The 16,767-nt window shown below is 36.9% G+C and overlaps 3 protein-coding genes across 4 annotated transcripts in view; all 3 read left to right on the top strand.

Moving 5' to 3' along the window:
* The first annotated feature begins 3,645 nt into the window (after nucleotides 1-3,645).
* Nucleotides 3,646-7,571, top strand: chmp5a (charged multivesicular body protein 5a). Its single transcript, XM_058395987.1, has 8 exons — nucleotides 3,646-3,806; nucleotides 3,914-4,018; nucleotides 4,142-4,188; nucleotides 4,991-5,084; nucleotides 5,276-5,347; nucleotides 5,557-5,665; nucleotides 5,749-5,864; nucleotides 6,623-7,571. The coding sequence occupies exons 1-8, from the start codon at nucleotides 3,741-3,743 to the stop codon at nucleotides 6,671-6,673; spliced, it is 660 nt and encodes a 219-aa protein (XP_058251970.1). The 5' UTR covers nucleotides 3,646-3,740; the 3' UTR covers nucleotides 6,674-7,571.
* Nucleotides 7,572-7,887: 316 nt separating this feature from the next.
* On the top strand, nucleotides 7,888-10,722 carry bag1 (BCL2 associated athanogene 1). Its single transcript, XM_058395988.1, has 7 exons — nucleotides 7,888-8,068; nucleotides 8,358-8,483; nucleotides 8,618-8,700; nucleotides 8,799-8,912; nucleotides 9,012-9,119; nucleotides 9,796-9,858; nucleotides 9,968-10,722. The coding sequence occupies exons 1-7, from the start codon at nucleotides 8,032-8,034 to the stop codon at nucleotides 10,055-10,057; spliced, it is 621 nt and encodes a 206-aa protein (XP_058251971.1). The 5' UTR covers nucleotides 7,888-8,031; the 3' UTR covers nucleotides 10,058-10,722.
* Nucleotides 10,723-12,944: 2,222 nt separating this feature from the next.
* The window catches only part of myom1a (myomesin 1a (skelemin)), a 30,595-nt gene continuing 26,772 nt past the window's right edge, over nucleotides 12,945-16,767 (top strand). For both annotated transcript variants that reach the window (XM_058395770.1, XM_058395769.1), the window contains exons 1-2: nucleotides 12,945-13,078; nucleotides 13,658-13,892. In XM_058395770.1, the coding sequence (XP_058251753.1) occupies nucleotides 13,756-13,892 (137 nt within the window). In that variant the 5' untranslated portion in view covers nucleotides 12,945-13,078; nucleotides 13,658-13,755. The remainder of the gene's footprint in view (nucleotides 13,079-13,657; nucleotides 13,893-16,767) is intronic.

Raw genomic sequence — 16,767 nt, 5'->3', positions numbered from 1 at the left:
AGAAAATACAATGTGTTAAACTGAACAGAAAGTCTTCAGCATCGTCATGGTAACTTACTTTACATCTGAAGCATCAATTTAGCTCAGTACAACAAACAACAAGCATGAATCATTGTGTTTTCCATAACCACTCCCATTCCAGCACAAGTATTCTTCAGTCTTCGTACATGATTTATATTTATAACAGAATCAGAAGAGTTTTATTCATGTGATTGGATGTCAGCCAGTGAATCCATATCTGCTAAAAAGCAACAGAGAAAAAAAATGCATTTATGATATAACCAATCTGGTCACATTCACAAACCTTGCTGCAAAGCACCATTTTCCCAGGGTAATGATGATGCAGGAGGCAAGCGCAGCTCAAATTGAGCTTTAGTCATCCTTCTTTTGAGTGTCTGTATGCACAGTCATTTTTAAACCAGTGTTCAGACTTCATGTTTCAGCCCTAAAGCTGACATTGCCATGGCATGCTATGATGACTAGAAGCAGCAGTTCATGGTCACTTGGAACAGTTAGAAGGCATTGATTCATCAACATGGCCATAAAGAATACATTTGTTTTGATTGTTTGATTGTCTCTCCCAGCACTTTTCACACCCTCTATTATCTCTTTAAGATCTTCTAGGATTTCTCGGCTGGTCCCACCATCTCTCAGGGTACAAAGAAAGCATGCGTAAAGGCTTTTCTGGCTCCTACAGTAGGTGGTGGAATGAACTGCCTAAGAAACAGCTGGCAGTCTCTGGAAGTCTTTAAATGACAACTAAATACTTCAAAAGTATTAATAGACTGATAGTACTATAAATCTGTGACCTAGTGCACCAATATTTGGCACTTCTACAAATTGCTCATGATCAGTGAATCTGGCAAATAATACAAATGGCAGTTAGTACGTTAACCATGATTTCACATGAGTAGGGAATACAGGTCTCCATTATGGCAAGTTATGTCATTGTTATGTCCTATGTTATGTCAAGGACATCCTTCACTTCATTAGTTATGTAACTTTCATATCTATTGCCTTACATTTGAGTCTGCCATGACAGTTTCCTTCTAAACTAGTGCTGATTTTATCCTAGCCCAAATATCTCTTCGATGATTTATAATGGACAGTGAGTTCTTAAAGACAAAAGGTGTGCATCTGCCTACTTCCAGAGCTTGCTTATCCACCTCAACTTCACTTGCTATTTTGTGCCCCATTGCTGGTTGATTAATTAAAAAAAAAACACTAATGTTGGTCTGCACTAGTACGTGTGATCTTAGGAGTTTCTGAAAAAATGTGCAGAACTAGCTTCATAGCTTTCATTGTGAGTGTGTTAATGCAAGACATTTTAAGTGAGTATAGACACACTCTGGCACTATAGATGATATAATGCAGCCTTCATATAATTTGTGAGCATGGTGGGTAGTACAAATGGAAAAACATTTAACTGGTACATAACTCTGGTGTTTCTTAGCTCCCTGTCTCTAATGGCTGACAGCCATATTAAGAAAATGGAAATCTTGTAGTTTGACAGTTCTCATCAATTATATCAGTAGCATCTATTCAGCAGCATATTATCATCTCTGTGACATCTTAAAGATCCAGAAAATCCAGTATTTGTGAAAAAAATATGATGGACTACTATATTGCCCTTAAAATCAAGCCCAAGAGCTGTTTCACTAACTTACACTTCAGAATCCAGAACCATTCAGATCCAGAAACAGAATTAGACATAAAAAACATAAACCCTGTTCTTAAATTCAAATTCAAATTCAATTCATCACATACGAAATCATACAACATGTAGTGAAATGCTTTTTACGACTGTCCTACATTTGAAGAAAGAAAAGAGTAAAAATTAAAGTATGTGGACATAAAAAGTAAAGGGATATAGTTAAAAATATAGAGAGAAAAATAGGGAAAATTAAATGTAGAAATTAAAGACAAAATAATTGTGAAAAACCAATAGTTATCGGATATGCATATGCAAATATATGTGTATATATATAGATATATATGTATATAAATATAAATAGTAAATATAATATAAAAATTAAAATAAAAAATGTAAATATAAAGTGTAAATATATAAAATATAATATAATATAGTATAGTATGATATACAGTATATATATATATATATATATATATATATATATATATATATATATATATATATATGTAAATAAATATTATATATGTGTAAACTATAATATATAGAAAGATACAATATATACATATATGTAGATGTAAATGGACAAATTTAAATGGTATGACAATAAATAAATACAGTATGTACAGTACAGTGTGCAAATGTAAGATAAATATATACACTTAAACACTTAAATCATTAGATTACCTGTCTCTTACCCTTATCCTCGGTGAATTGTTTCTTACATACAATTTGTTACTGTTAAATTACTCGACTGGGTATCAACCATGAAATCTCTTAGTTATCCCACAAAAATCCAGCAGAATGGGAACTTAATATCTGAAGTTCTTTTATCTGAAGTTCTCCATCTGAAAACATGCAACCCTGAGCAGCCTTTAAAAATCTGAATATGTATTCGATTGGATTAGAATAGATGTTGTTCAAGTAATTCAAGTTCACTTTAAACTACACTACCACTCAAAAGTTTGGACACATCTTCTAATTCCATGGTCTTTCCTGATGTTTATTTCTTTCTACATTGTAAAACAATGCTGAAGGCGGCCGAAATACACAATAATGTCCTTTGAACAGTTGATATTGAGATATGTCTGCTACTGATGCTCTGTAAAGCCTTCATAACGGCTCTAATCTGAGGTGCTGTTAATTGGTGATTTCTGAGGCTGGTAACTCTAAATGAACTTCTCCTCTGCAGCAGAGGTCAGTTTTGGTCTTGCTTTACTGGGATGGTCTTCATGTGAGCCAGTTTCATCATGGTGCTTGATGGGTTTTGCAAATGCACTTGACAATACTGTTCTTGCAAGAACTATTCCAGAACCTGACCTTCGTGTCTTAAAATAACAACTGACTGTTTTTTGTTGTCATTACATATGGATTACTTAAGTCCATGTGTGTTATTTCATAGTTTTGAAATCTCCAGTATTGTTCTAGAATGTACAAAATAAATCCCTAAACAAAAAACACTGAATTAAAAGGTGTGTCCAAACTTTTGACTGGTAGTGTATTACTAATGCACTTTTTAACTATTTAAAATAGACTGCTATGATGATTGATGATGCTGATGATCAACAACAACAAAAATAAATATATAAAAAATAATAAATAACTAAATAAATAATAATAATAATAATAATTATTATTATTATTATTATTATTATTATTATTATTAATAATAATAATAATAATAATAATAATAATAATACTAATACTAATAATAATAATAATAATAATAACTGTTGGTGAGAGTTAGAAAAAAAAAAAACCTCTACCAAGAAGGTGATTTGGTCTATACTTTTTATTCATCTTTATCGAGGTGCCGTGGATTTAAAGCCTCGGACACACACACACACACACACACACACACAGAAATGGATGTACCAGCTTGGGATAGGCATTGCGTATGACCTTATGGATTCGATTCTTTTGAACTATTTGATTCGGCTAGAGCGATCAGCAGAGCTTGCTGTTGATTCATTTAGATGCTTCTGACTCACTCAGAAGAGTCATTCAAGGGAATCATTTTCCGCACGAATCTCCCAGCTTCCAGCTTTGGCCTAAAGCAGGATCAGGTTGTCGGTAACATTAAACAAAAATGAACCGGCTTTTCGGTAGAAGCAGGAACCAGGCGCCTCCCAACCTTTCGGACTGTATCGGAAATGTGAGCCGTTTCTTAAATTGCTGTGTGTCTTGTCGTCTATAGCGGTGTTGTGATGCATCGTGAAAACCCCGGCACTGACGCTTCACTCATGATGGCCGCCGTTTCAGATCGATGCGCGAGCCGAGGTGATGGAGAAGAAGATAGCGAGGATCGACGCGGAGCTCATCAAGTACAAGGACCAGATGAAAAAGATGAGGGATGGCCCAGCCAAGGTACATAAACACCATGGAGTATAAGCTCCCATCAAGAGTGTTAATGCATGCTCATGCACTGGATGCACGCCTTTGGCCTGTACAGCACGTCGGGAATTAATGCTTTTATTAACTGTGTTACAGAATGCAGTGAAACAGAAGGCTATGAGAGTGCTCAAGCAGAAAAGGCTGTGAGTGTTAGAAGTGTCATAATGAAGCATACTGCTTTCATAGTTCTCTAGATCTCTGTTAATGCTCTTTTTGTTTACTGTCACAGTGAGTAGATGTAAGATTTCTGGTACAGGGGAGACTAGTTGACCATAACTAGGTCATAAAAACAAAACACATTTTTATAATCAATTTCTCAAAAAAACAAACAAACAAAAAACTATTTTATAATATATGCAAATGTTAAAGAAAATATACATATTGACCTATTTTTGAGAATATATTTCAAGACAAATAATTAGGTTATGATAGGGAATATTGTGCATATCATGCATGTCAACAGAATTGATCAGTAAAAAGCGTATTGACATAAACGTAACCAAATATATCTTATAGATATAAATTTTAGAAGTTATGTTTTGTTAAAAAATATGAATATTTCCATACGTTCTTTCATATATTTTTGTATGATTTGGTGTGTGTATAAAACAAAATGACATAATAAACTGTTGTATTATTAATGTCTAAAAAATAATATAAATAGCCATTAATTAACTAATGAGGATCGCTGCTTTCTTGCATGGCTGGAGTCCAACACAGCGTGCTGATTTCCACAGCAAATTGCTTTAACACAGCAAATGACATTCATTGCTTGATTACATCGATAAACTGCTAAACCTCACAGTGAGCTATTGAGTTTGGTGTATTGGAGCATGTGTAAATCATCTGTACTGGACTGCGGCTGAGCAAGACACACAGCTGGACACCTGTTGAGTCTATGGTTTATCTGATACGAGTATCCTTCTGTACCTTGTTATGTTAAAGATATGAAAGCCAAAGGGATCAGCTTGCCCAACAGTCCTTTAACATGGAACAGGCCAACTACACCATTCAGTCCTTAAAGGACACTAAAACAACAGTAAGTTCTTTCCAGAGTTTCCTTTGATACATCTAACTCTCCTCTCCAGTCCCTAAGTCTAGTATGATCGATTATCTTGAATAAATCTATTTATCATAGATGTGAAGCAAATCTAATCTCAGTGTGATAAAGATGTAGCTTTTTTACGAAAACAGCATGTGTGATGAGCTTTGTAAATTGTTCTGTTGTAGGTTGAAGCTATGAAGATTGGAGCAAAAGATATGAAAAAAGCCTATAAGCAAGTGAAGATGGATCAGATTGAAGTAAAACACAATTTATACTATTCTGTTACACGTAAATAAAAATCAATGATAGCTTTCACATTATTTCTCAGGTATTTATCTTGTAGTAAGTGCTATGGATTATAGAATGTCACCAAATGTTACATCATAATTATGACTCTGTGTGTGCCCCTTCCAAGTCTATTGGAAAATGAATTCTGCTCATCATAACACTTATCCTTGGCTATTAGGACTTACAGGACCAGCTTGAGGACATGATGGAGGAAGCCAGTGAGGTGCAGGAGGCTTTGAGTCGCAACTATGGTACACCTGACATTGATGAGGATGAACTAGAAGCAGGTAGGTGGTACCTAGGTATACCTGTGAATTAGAAGTTGTTCATTCTGAGGTTACAGCTCACTGCGTTTGGTTTTTTGCTTTAGAGCTGGATGCCCTCGGAGATGAGTTACTGCTGGACGATGACAGCTCCTATCTGGACGAAGCCTCGTCTGCACCCTCCATCCCAGAGGGCGTGCCGAGTGACAGCAAAACAAATAAGGTTACACTTATATCAGTCACATCTGGATGTGTTTCTTCAGTCTTTGTGGCATCCTTTCAGTTTATAGTATGTTTGACTGTAGTAACAGTTTACTTTAGGGTTCTTGTGTATCTGTTAATTTTGTAATATTCACATATGATCACATATGTAGTATACGTTTGATATACAATGACCAGGCATAACATTATGACCACCTGTCTAAAATTGTGTTGGTCCCTCTTTTGCTGCCAAAACAGCCTTGCCCCTTCATGCACTGTGTATTCTGACACCTTTCTATCAGAACCAGCATTAACTTCTTCAGTAATCTGAGCAACAGTAGCTCATCTGTTTGATCAGCTTTCGCTCCCCACGTGCATCAGTGAGACTTGGCCGCCCATGACCCTGTCGCCGGTTCACCACTGTTCCTTCCTTGTACCACTTTTGATAGATACTGACCACTGCAGACTGGGAACACTCCAGAAGAGCTGCAGTTTTGGAGATGCTCTGATCCAGTGGTCTAGCCATCACAATTTGGTCCTTGTCAAACTCGCTCAAATCCTTACGCTTGCCCATTTTTCCTGCTTCTAACCCATCAACTTTGAGGACAAAATGTTCACTTGCTGCCTAATATATCCCACCCACTAACAGGTGCCATGATGAGGAGATCATCAGTGTTATTCACCTGACCTGTCACTGCTCATAATGTTATACCTGATTGGTGTATAAGTATATATATTTGAACTGTACATGTTCAAGTCATCAGTTTATCTGTTTCTCAGGATGGTGTTCTGGTTGATGAGTTTGGATTGCCGCAGATTCCAGCCACATAGACCTGGATGAACGCTGCAGGATCTGTTTCTTTACTGAAGATCGGTTCAGTAATCTTAGTTTCAAGGGTGGTTTGCCAAGGCATGCTTTCCTAATGAGTTAATGAAGCTTTTGCTAATCAAGCATGTGGCCTTGTAATTCTCTGTTTCCATTAATATGCTGTTTAACAGTATATATTTTTTGCACACTGACCTATCTAGTAAATCATCATCATCATCATGATTATCAGCATTCTTATATATATTGTGAAATCAGACAATTACGTCTAATTAGTTAATGAATAAATCACAAACATGTACATAAGAACATACTAGGGTACCTGTGTGTTTATTCATGGTATCAGTGTTCAGCTCTCTCCTGTCTCTTAAAAACACAAACTTTCTAGGTTAGGGCTGAAGAGGGTTCTTTATCAAGGGGTTGTCAGTTCCACTATGCTGTTCAGCTGTCACGAAATTATATGTTGATTCCTTTATTGATTTAGAGAAATATCCCTGCACTCATTCATTCACTTGCAGTGAAATGAAAACCCAGCCACTCCTCCTAGACTGTGAATATAAATAAACAAAATGTAAGATCTATGTTTTAAAAAAGAATGAATCGAAATAATAAGAACAGAAAAAGAGTTAATAGAATGTAATGTGCAATATGTTTGCATGTTACATGTAGTAGCATGATGTGTAATAATGTAACATGTAGTAATGGTACAGAATGTGCAACATTACAGAATTGAAAGTGATGCATTAATGTGCAAACAGTAAAGTGCAGTGTTTCAGTGGAGTAAACAAGTCTTTATGGAGTCCTAAGAGTTTCGTGAGATGGACATATCCGTATTGAGGAGTCTAATGTCCTGAAGGAAGAAGCTCCTCACAAATGTGCTTCTAGAGGAATGGTGAAAAATTTTTTAAACCTTGTGGAATTCCTGTGCATGTAAAGACAGATATCCCAGTATTGGCCTGGCTCACAGTCTCTGCTCTAATTCATCCCAGAGGTGTTCTATCAGGTTGAGGTCAGGACGCTGTAACGTTCCTCCACACCAAACTCACTCATCCATGTCTTTATGGACCTTGCTTTGTGTACTGATGTCCAGTCATGTTGGAACAGGAAGCGGTCATCCCCAAACTGTTCCCATAAAGCATGTCATAAGAGTTCATAAGACATAAGAGTTCCTTTCACTGGAACTAAGCTCCAACACCTGAATACAATGATTTGGCGGGGTGTCCCAAAACTTTTGGCAATACCTACATGCCAGTGAAGATCACATCAGAGTTGTCCACTTGAGGGCAGTGTGAGACAAACGATGACGAGCCGTGCTTTTACGTCACATCCGGCGTCCCTGCCGGTCCGGTGCTAGCGTGTGGAGATGGCGGACAGCACAGTTACAGTGACAGTTGCTCATGGTAAACTAACGGCTTATGTCTTTATATATTTGCTACTTTAAGACAACCACGTTTTAGCTCTCTCCTTATTAAATTAATGGTTAATTACCGAAAGACTGCAGTTACCACGCTAATTACCATGTAACCTTCCTCTTAACTCAAGTAGCCTGCTAGTTTACGACGGGCTTGTGTTTTGTGTTTATATTTTTTTTTTTGCTCGCTGAGAGTTTCCTTTAAAATCATAGATACTATGTGCATTGTGTACTTTATGATCAAAATATAATCATGACATCCGTGTTTTGTTTCTCAGGAAGCTCCAAACACAGCATCACACTAACAGGACAGGATGGAAATGAGCCCATACTTAAAGACCTGTCTGAAGCTCTGGCACAAGCCACTGGAGTACCACAAGCTTGCCAGAAAATCATATTTAAAGGTAATAATCAGTAATAAAAACTTGTGCCTTGTTTGGTTTGCTCTCGCCGTATAAGTTTAACACAAACCTATTAGAGAAGGCTTCTTGAAAGACTGGAAATGAATGGTCTTGCATTATGCTTTCTTGTGCCGTAGGGAAATCCTTGAAGGAAATGGAGGAAAGTATATCCAGCCTCGGAATAAAGCAAGGATGTAAACTTATGATGATTGGAAAAAGGGTAACATCTTTATATATCTTCAGAAAAGCGGTTCTTCGAGAGGTTTATTGATGTAAATGGAGACGTGTATGTTTTTCTTTTACACTTTCACTTGCTAGAATAGTCCAGAGGAGGAGGCTGAACTGAAAAAGCTGAAAGACATTGAGAAGTCTGTGGAGCAAACAGCCAAGAAGCTGGAGAAAGTGCACGGTGAACTGACCGGACTGAAAAATGCATGTATTCGTTATTCTCTTTGGTTGGTCTCTGGATGCGTGTGTGGATTCTCTGTGTTATTATCCTGCGTGTATTTATTTTGCGTTATTATTTTTTAGGGCTTCTTAGCAAAGGATCTTCAGGCTGAAGCTCTTAATAAATTGGACCACCGAGTAAAAGTAGCTGCTGAGCATTTTATGAAGATCCTTGAGGAGATTGATGGCGTGGTAATTTTTCTTATTTAGCTTGCTTTTTTGTTCGTCTGCTTGACAAGTCACTGTAACGGTTTTTGATGTAAATTTTTCTGATCTGGAAATCCTCTCCCAGCTAAACTAGAGCTGCTCTGAAATGCACCTATTGTTTTAAATGCCACTTGCAACACACATTTTAAACAGAAGGTGCAGTGTGTCTTATGATGCTAAACACATTGTAGGGATCCACTGGATATCTTGGTTACAATTATTGACCTGGTATTAAAGCACATTATTACTTGACCAAATATTTGTTTGCTGATATTGATGTAGATAAATGTTAAAAAGAATAAATGATTAGAAGGAAGGAAGAGTGTGTGTCTGGGTGTGTGCAACATTAGCACACTCATTGTAGGTTTGCAGTGATTTAAATGTTGCACTTTTACTTCCTTGTAAAATGTTTATCCATATATCAAACAGGCTTTTACACTAGATAGATAGATAGATAGATAGATAGATAGATAGATAGTGAGTCAGGTTTTCCATGCACATCACTCACACTTATCCATACTATATGACACAAGCCTGGTATTTATGCATCACACTAGGAATATTCAAAACACTTGAATTGTACTTCTGGGAGATAATGCAAATGCACCCTGATGACAGCTAATTAACTATTCTAATACAGGTTTTCTCATTTTATTTGCAGACTGTGCCTGAAAATTTTAGCGACTGTAGGATGAAGAAAAAAGGACTTGTTAAAACTGTACAGGTGCGGCTGAATTTTCATATGAATATATTCATTCAGTAATCAGGTGATTATAGGTCAGTATATCAAATCTAATTTTTAATCCCCCACCCCACCCCCACCCCCCTCACAGGGATTCCTTGCTCAGTGCGACAAGATTGAAGCCAGCATATCGGATCATCTGGCAAAGATTCAGAACAAAAACTTAGCCTTGAATGAATAACAGAAAGTTAACAACAGCGGTCACATTTATATTTGCTCTGTGAGCGATTGAGGAACAATCACACTGAGCTTCAATACTGGAGCAGGTTCAACAGTGTTTATTTATGTATTCGTCCCTTAAAGGGCAGCTTAAATCCTGTTGCAGTGATCTGGAGGTTAAAAGGTGGATATTGATTCGGGAAAATAAATGGGTCTACGTTGTTTCTTTAAGATCAGTGGGTAAGGACTGCACAGGTTGTGTCTTTAAGTAACCATTTTAATGACAAGGTATATAAAATGTTTTGCGTGTATAGGAATAAGGAACATAATTTGGTCAAAAGCTTGCTCCTCAGCAGTGATTGTCTTTTAAAATCAAACGTGGAGTGATGTATAGTGATGTAATATTGTCTGTACTCAAGAAAGCATAGAGCGCAGCAACATACAGTTGCTACTGTATTGGATCCTGAGCAGAGGGTAAATGTTTCAGTTTAATTATCCTAAAAAATCTCTATGCTTTAAGCCATTTTGATGTGGTGTGTGTACGCAACTTGTACTGTGACATAATTTAAGAACGCCATCAACTAATGTACTGCAAATGATGTAACATCAGACATTAATTATGCCAAATCACATCGTCATGTTTGTGTGAATTATTTTGCTGTGGGCAATAAAATGTTTGTTCTTTTATGATGCCTTCAAAATTAATTAACCACTACTAACATTTTCAATATAAGATTTTGAAAACATTTTTAAACTGTAAACCTCCAAAACATTACATTTGTTCTTTATGTAGTTTAATAACTTTTGGTATATTGTAGAATTCATCTGTATCCATAGACACCAAATAATTACATGAATACTGTCACTGTGTCTGTGTAGTTTTCCCTCTGTGTTTTCTCAGTTTCTTCCCAACTCCCAAAACATACATGTAGGCAGACATTATATTCTAAATTGCCTCTACAGGTGTGAATTGTGTGTGTATGTGTGCATTGTGTCCTGTGGTAGAGGTGTTTCATGCGCAGTGTTCTTTGGATATCCACCATGACCAAAGCCTGGAATAATGTGTTCCAGTAAATGAATTAATGATTTCTTTTTTCTTTGCATCATCACGTATTACTAAAACAAAAAGGTTAAATACACTATTTTCCAAAAGTTTTGGGGTGTTGTCATGGTCTCACCCAAATGTGGATGGAGTCTTGTTCCTCTCAATGTTTGTTCCTCATACCATCTATGGGAGTTTTTCCTTGCCACAGTCGCCTCAGTCTTGCTCATTAGGGATGATTTTGTCTAACATCTAGGACTTTTGTACTACGTTTCTTATGTTCTCTAAAGCTGCTTTAAGACAATGTCCATTGGTAAAAGTGCTATACAAATAAAATTGAATTGAATGAATTTAATATGGAGTTGGCCTGCCCTTTGCAGGTATAACAGCTCCTCTGGGAAGGCTTTCCACAAGGTTTAGGAGTGTGTTTATGGAATTTTTTGACCATTCCTCTAGAAGCACATTTGTGAGGTCAGGCACTGATTTTTGGGCTGAGGTCTGGCTCGCAGTCTCCGCTCTAATTCATTCCAAAGGTGTTCTATCAGGATGGGGTCAGGACTCTGTGCAGGCCAGTCAAGTTCCTCCACACCAAACTCACTCATCCATGTCTTTATGGACCTTGCTTTGTGCACTGGTGTACAGTCATGTTGGAACAGGAAGGGGTCATCCCCAAACTGTTCCCACAAAGTTGGTAGCATGAAATTGTCCAGAATGTCTTGGTATGCTGAAGCATTAAGAGTTCCCTTTACCGGAACTAAGGGGCCAAACCCAACTCCTGAATTCAATGATTTGGAGGGGTGTCCCAAAACCTTAGGCAATATAATGTATATGCAATTTACTATTATCAATGTTTAAAAAGAATACATGCAAACATTTTACACATATTTGTTACAGAAGGAACTTGTTAATGATAACTATCCTAACTGAGCAATAAATGTAAAATAAAAAACAACCTGTTGTGTCGAATTGAGCAAGCTATGTCTTCATATTTAGGTTTAAGTTTAATAAACCTAGTAATAAAGGATGCTAGACCACAGGAGCAAAGAGTACTTGTCTAACTACGGAGTAAGCTCTCTCTAGTCTCTAGTCTTTCTTTGGTCAGCTGTTTTTTTGCTTCCTGATGAATGGACAGACTGTAAACAAATGTCTTCAACACAGATACACAAGTTATTAACTTGTGTGTTTCAGGGTGGATAACAATTTAATACATGTTTCATGTGTTAAGGTGAAAGTGGATATGTTATTAAAATAAAAACAAATAAACAAACAAATAAAAAGTGCTTTGTTTAATGTCAAACAAGGACAAAATAATCGACTAGACATACTGTTGTCATTACAGCATCCATGTTTTATTTCCTAATGAATTCCTTAACCAAAACCTATAATATGAGCTGTGTCTTATTCTGACACACAAAACAAATCGAAACGTGTTAGCAAAATGGCTGAAATCTTTGTAAATAATCTTTCGTAGTACATATGTGTGGAGGCCTGTACAATGTGTAAGCTGATTAAAACAGAATATGAGAGAAGGAAATTGTTTGTAATGAATTATTTTTAGTGATTGTTTAATCGTCTCCTCAGACATCTTGAATCTGACGCATGATCTTGTTTATAGCATTTCAGCTAACTGGATTTTATTTAATGAACATTTTTTGCTGGAATGAAATAAAAGGGCCATGTCGTTAGATATGATTTTCACAAATTTACAGTTTGGCCTGATTTATGGTTAATCAGGAGAGGGAGGGTGGAAACGGTCTACCAGGCCCCATTTACCATGGAGAGGATCTGGCAACCTTGTGTGCGTCTAAATTTAACGCTCCGCTGGCCATACAAGGTCGCGCTGCTCTCCGCCGAGTGTCCAGCATTATTTTTGGCCTCTGTGCTCCCGCACTCCGCTCCGCACCGCACCGCACCGCTGCATTGCCCGGATTTTGGCCACTTTCGGAGTCGAGTCGCTTCTATCTCACTTTTTTTCCACCCCACTGCGAAATTTGGAGTTTGGTAAGAAACTGCATTTGATTTCCTTTGCGATGACCGGCTTTCCTGTGTTTTGATTATCCTTAATGACATGGGATTAATATTGTGTAATCTGCTATATATGCTTCCTTTTTTCTGATAGATTTGTCTGAATTTAAGAAATTGGTATTTGTTACTGGCTTTTCTATTCAACTGTAATCCACTTTGTGTTACATTAAATTAGAATATTGTAATAAGCACCACCATAATAGGTGTTGTGGTATACAAAATCTAGTTATAATACTCTCCTAGCTCTCTCTCTCTCTCTCTCTCTCTCTCTCTCTCTCCCATGCATGAATGAAAGAAATCTGATGAAACTTTCTTCAGCAGTGATTAAGTCTACTTCTTTTCCAAACCTCAAGCTGGTGAATGAATTTGTGTACCATTGTTAATCTTTGTGAATCTGTTTCCCAGTAACTCAAGTCAATTTTAACTATGTATCTGACTAAAATGATGTTAACAGACGTTTAAAGTAAGCGCAGCACAATGCACCCAGTCTGAATTGCTCATTTGATGTTGAAAATGTTCATGACTTGACCGAAATGCGATGGAATTGACCCTTAGTTAAACTGCGAGTGCACCTAAAGCAACAAGTCGAGGAGGAAACAGGCCTCCGGGATACTCGGAAAATCAAGCGCAAGTCAAACCAAGATCCAGTCAGGATGTCAGGATCTGTACGAGTGCAGCAACAGGAGCTGCAGCAGCGGAATCTGGAGACTCACTTTGAAAGCAGCTACCACCAAAGCTCGCTGTCGTCCTTTAGCCACCAGTCTTATGCAGCTCACGCGAGCAGCATGGGGTAAGAGGAGCCAGTGGAGACATGTCACTGTGCTCTTCCTGGATGTGTGCTGCTGACTGGTAGACTAGTACCTGGACTAGCACCTACCTCACATTACTGCTGCTTTTTAATCATGGCGCTTTTAACCAGCCTAGAGGCTCACATGCTTATGTAATACATAACATCTCATCATCCTAACTCATCCTTACACGTTGCTCAGGATGAGAATTGTCTTCTAAACCGCATATAAAGATAAGGGACAAAGTTGTTTCCTGTGTGATGCTAGAGTTGTAGCTTAATCAGCGTGGCAAGAAAAGAAGTCAGATAAGACTTTACGTTATCTCTCCGTATGGAGTTTTGTGAAAAATCATATCATTCTATTTCAGGTATGCGTATATTGATTAGCATTATAACTTCAAGTGTAATTCTAGTTTAAGCCCAGCATCAGACCCTAGTGTTAAGTACAAATCAATTCAATTGAGTTTTATTTAATACACATTGTCACGGAATAGAGGAGACAACTTCCTCAGACAACAGGAGGAAAAAACCTTGAGAGAAACCAGACTCAAAAGTGACCCTGTTCTCATTTGAGTAGCACTGGATAGTGGGATTATAAATCATTACCTTTATACAGCTGTATACTATAAAGTTAAGCAGTACCAAGTGTGTTAAAAGGATACTCAGAATGAGCTGCATGTTGTTTATGATTACAGCAGCAGTTCCTAGGTATAATAATACACTATCTACGTGAGATGACTTGGATCTAAACTGTACTTGGAAAGTGCAATCTTTAGGGTATCCATGCCTAATCATTCATCCACAGCATCGGTTTAGATATCTTAACAGTTATACTTTTATCCTTTTTTTTTTAAGTTGCAGGGTTGTGTAAATCTAGAGCTTTTACACTAATGAAGTATTGTGAAAAATATTACATTCTATACAAATATATTACGTGTCATGGTGGATCTCGATCCTGAGATACGTTGATGTCTTTGTTTTGTGTTGTACATCATCTCCTGATTGTACAGGTTTCTGAGATAGAACAAGGCTTAATGTGTGTCGAGAAACCAGTGTTCTTAGTTATATATTGAATGTTTGAAGAGTTCTAAGGGTATAAGAGCATCACAGGCTGAATGTGTAATAACAGTGTTAATAGCAACTGTACTACTGTCAAATCAGACTCTTTTAACAGTTATATAACTGGATTTTTGTTGCTATTAATTTGTTAAATGCTTTGATTAAAATAGTCTTCCAAATAGCTTCCTTTAATAAATAAACCGATTGAATTCTACATGCCGCTCAGGGTTCTCCATGACCCAGCTAGCGGGGGAAATTGAACCTCTCTGCTGCAAAGAAAAAAATAAGCCAAGGTTATTAATGTGTCTCATTGCTATTTGTGGCTCATGAGAGGAAAATGTAGAGGCTCACGATCCCTGTTACTGTAGTGCGACTGTACAGCCACTTTCCCAGTTGATATTGGAAATATGCAATACTGAGAAGGACACTCGGAAACTTTATGCTGCATATTGCCTTGCTTTGATAAAATGTTTTCTCCTTACTGTGATTTAGACGCTGTTCGATAGTGTAAAGAGTAAGGGTACTGTAAACACACAAAGCGTTTTAGTTTTAGAACAAATGTAACAAACGATAACAAACTTCCAGAAAAAAATCATTTTATGGGTACACTTTTAGATCGTTTCATCTTTCGTTACAATATTACATAAAGCTTCTTCATATAAATCCTATCAGCTGCTGTGATAAAACCTTCAATTACAGGGTGCTATAGCAGATGCAGTGATGCTGAGGATAAATACAATATGAATTGCTGTGATCCTTCTCAGTAATAAGGTTAACGCTGAAGGCTGGTGTAGTCCAGAGATAAACTGTGACACCGCAAGGGATGAAGAATGAATCTCCCCAGATAGCAGAGCTTTGTGCACCGCAGGCTCTGTTTGTCAGCACGTCAACAATAGGAAGCCCATAATACCTCTGGCAGGTGAAAATATGTGACAGGACTATTTACATGCCTCCAGGTTTATCTCCTGCTGCTGTCCAATTCAGATGGCTATCTGTTCAACAAGTCTTTATGTTGAGAAGCCCTCGAGATCTTTGGAAATGTTCATGAGTTTAAAATGAGTAGCAACATTATATTTAATAGTAAATCCTTACATTTTACGTCTAGATTTTTCCCCCAAATGTTAGAATTGTTAGAAATATTTAACAAAATCTGATTCACAGTTGAATAAGACAATAATCGTTGTTTAGCCTTTGATTTAAGCTGCCCAAATAGGACAGTGGGCCTCATTTAAAAACTAGATATGAGGAAATTTGTTTGCAATTTTTTTGTTTATTTGTACTTCATGAAAATCCAGTTAGTTAAAAACAAAAATGTATACTATGACAATTTTTCTTGTCCTAGAAACTTCTGAGTATCTGTAAGTTTAATGTGAGCCTTCAAATAATATAAACACCATCAGTTATTGATCTTTTATATACTGTAAGGATTGCATTGTCAAGTTGAAATATTTTTTGTTGTATGTTATATCATGCAATAAAACGTAGTGAAGTTTATTAATGGATTCAAAAGAAAGCAATCCAAAATGTAAGACTTGTGGTCTTGAAGTTGGAGGTGAAAATGACCAAAAACAAAAACAACCATGAAGAACAAGAACCATAAACGATGGATTCACATGACAATCACAACAACAAAATCTTGACAAGAAAACACAAAGAAAGCAGAAGTAAATAGGAGTGCTAACACAGTGTTACATGAAACAGGCATCTAGCCTACAGTAGCTGAAGAGCTGCAGTGTCTAAGCTGGATTACTGGAAGTTTTAGCACATGTTGCATGTTTATTAATAGAGATAGTCATTTAGTTTAGTTTAGAAGTTTAGT

The sequence above is a fragment of the Hemibagrus wyckioides genome, linkage group LG07 (genome assembly GCF_019097595.1).
Source record: "Hemibagrus wyckioides isolate EC202008001 linkage group LG07, SWU_Hwy_1.0, whole genome shotgun sequence".
NCBI classification, from domain to species: Eukaryota; Metazoa; Chordata; class Actinopteri; order Siluriformes; family Bagridae; genus Hemibagrus; species Hemibagrus wyckioides.
This window is presented reverse-complemented; position numbering and strand designations above follow the sequence as displayed.

What these genes read in the sequence shown, in the direction of transcription:
- chmp5a (XM_058395987.1), top strand. Translation starts at nt 3,741, where the DNA reads ATGAACCGGCTTTTCGGTAGAAGCAGGAACCAGGCGCCTCCCAACCTT. An exon ending in TAAAGGACACTAAAACAACA is followed by an intron (nt 5,085 to 5,275) that starts GTAAGTTCTTTC and finishes GTTCTGTTGTAG; the next exon opens with GTTGAAGCTATGAAGATTGG. An exon ending in TGAGGATGAACTAGAAGCAG is followed by an intron (nt 5,666 to 5,748) that starts GTAGGTGGTACC and finishes TTTTTGCTTTAG; the next exon opens with AGCTGGATGCCCTCGGAGAT.
- bag1 (XM_058395988.1), top strand. Translation starts at nt 8,032, where the DNA reads ATGGCGGACAGCACAGTTACAGTGACAGTTGCTCATG. An exon ending in CCAGAAAATCATATTTAAAG is followed by an intron (nt 8,484 to 8,617) that starts GTAATAATCAGT and finishes CTTGTGCCGTAG; the next exon opens with GGAAATCCTTGAAGGAAATG. An exon ending in AACTGACCGGACTGAAAAAT is followed by an intron (nt 8,913 to 9,011) that starts GCATGTATTCGT and finishes ATTATTTTTTAG; the next exon opens with GGCTTCTTAGCAAAGGATCT.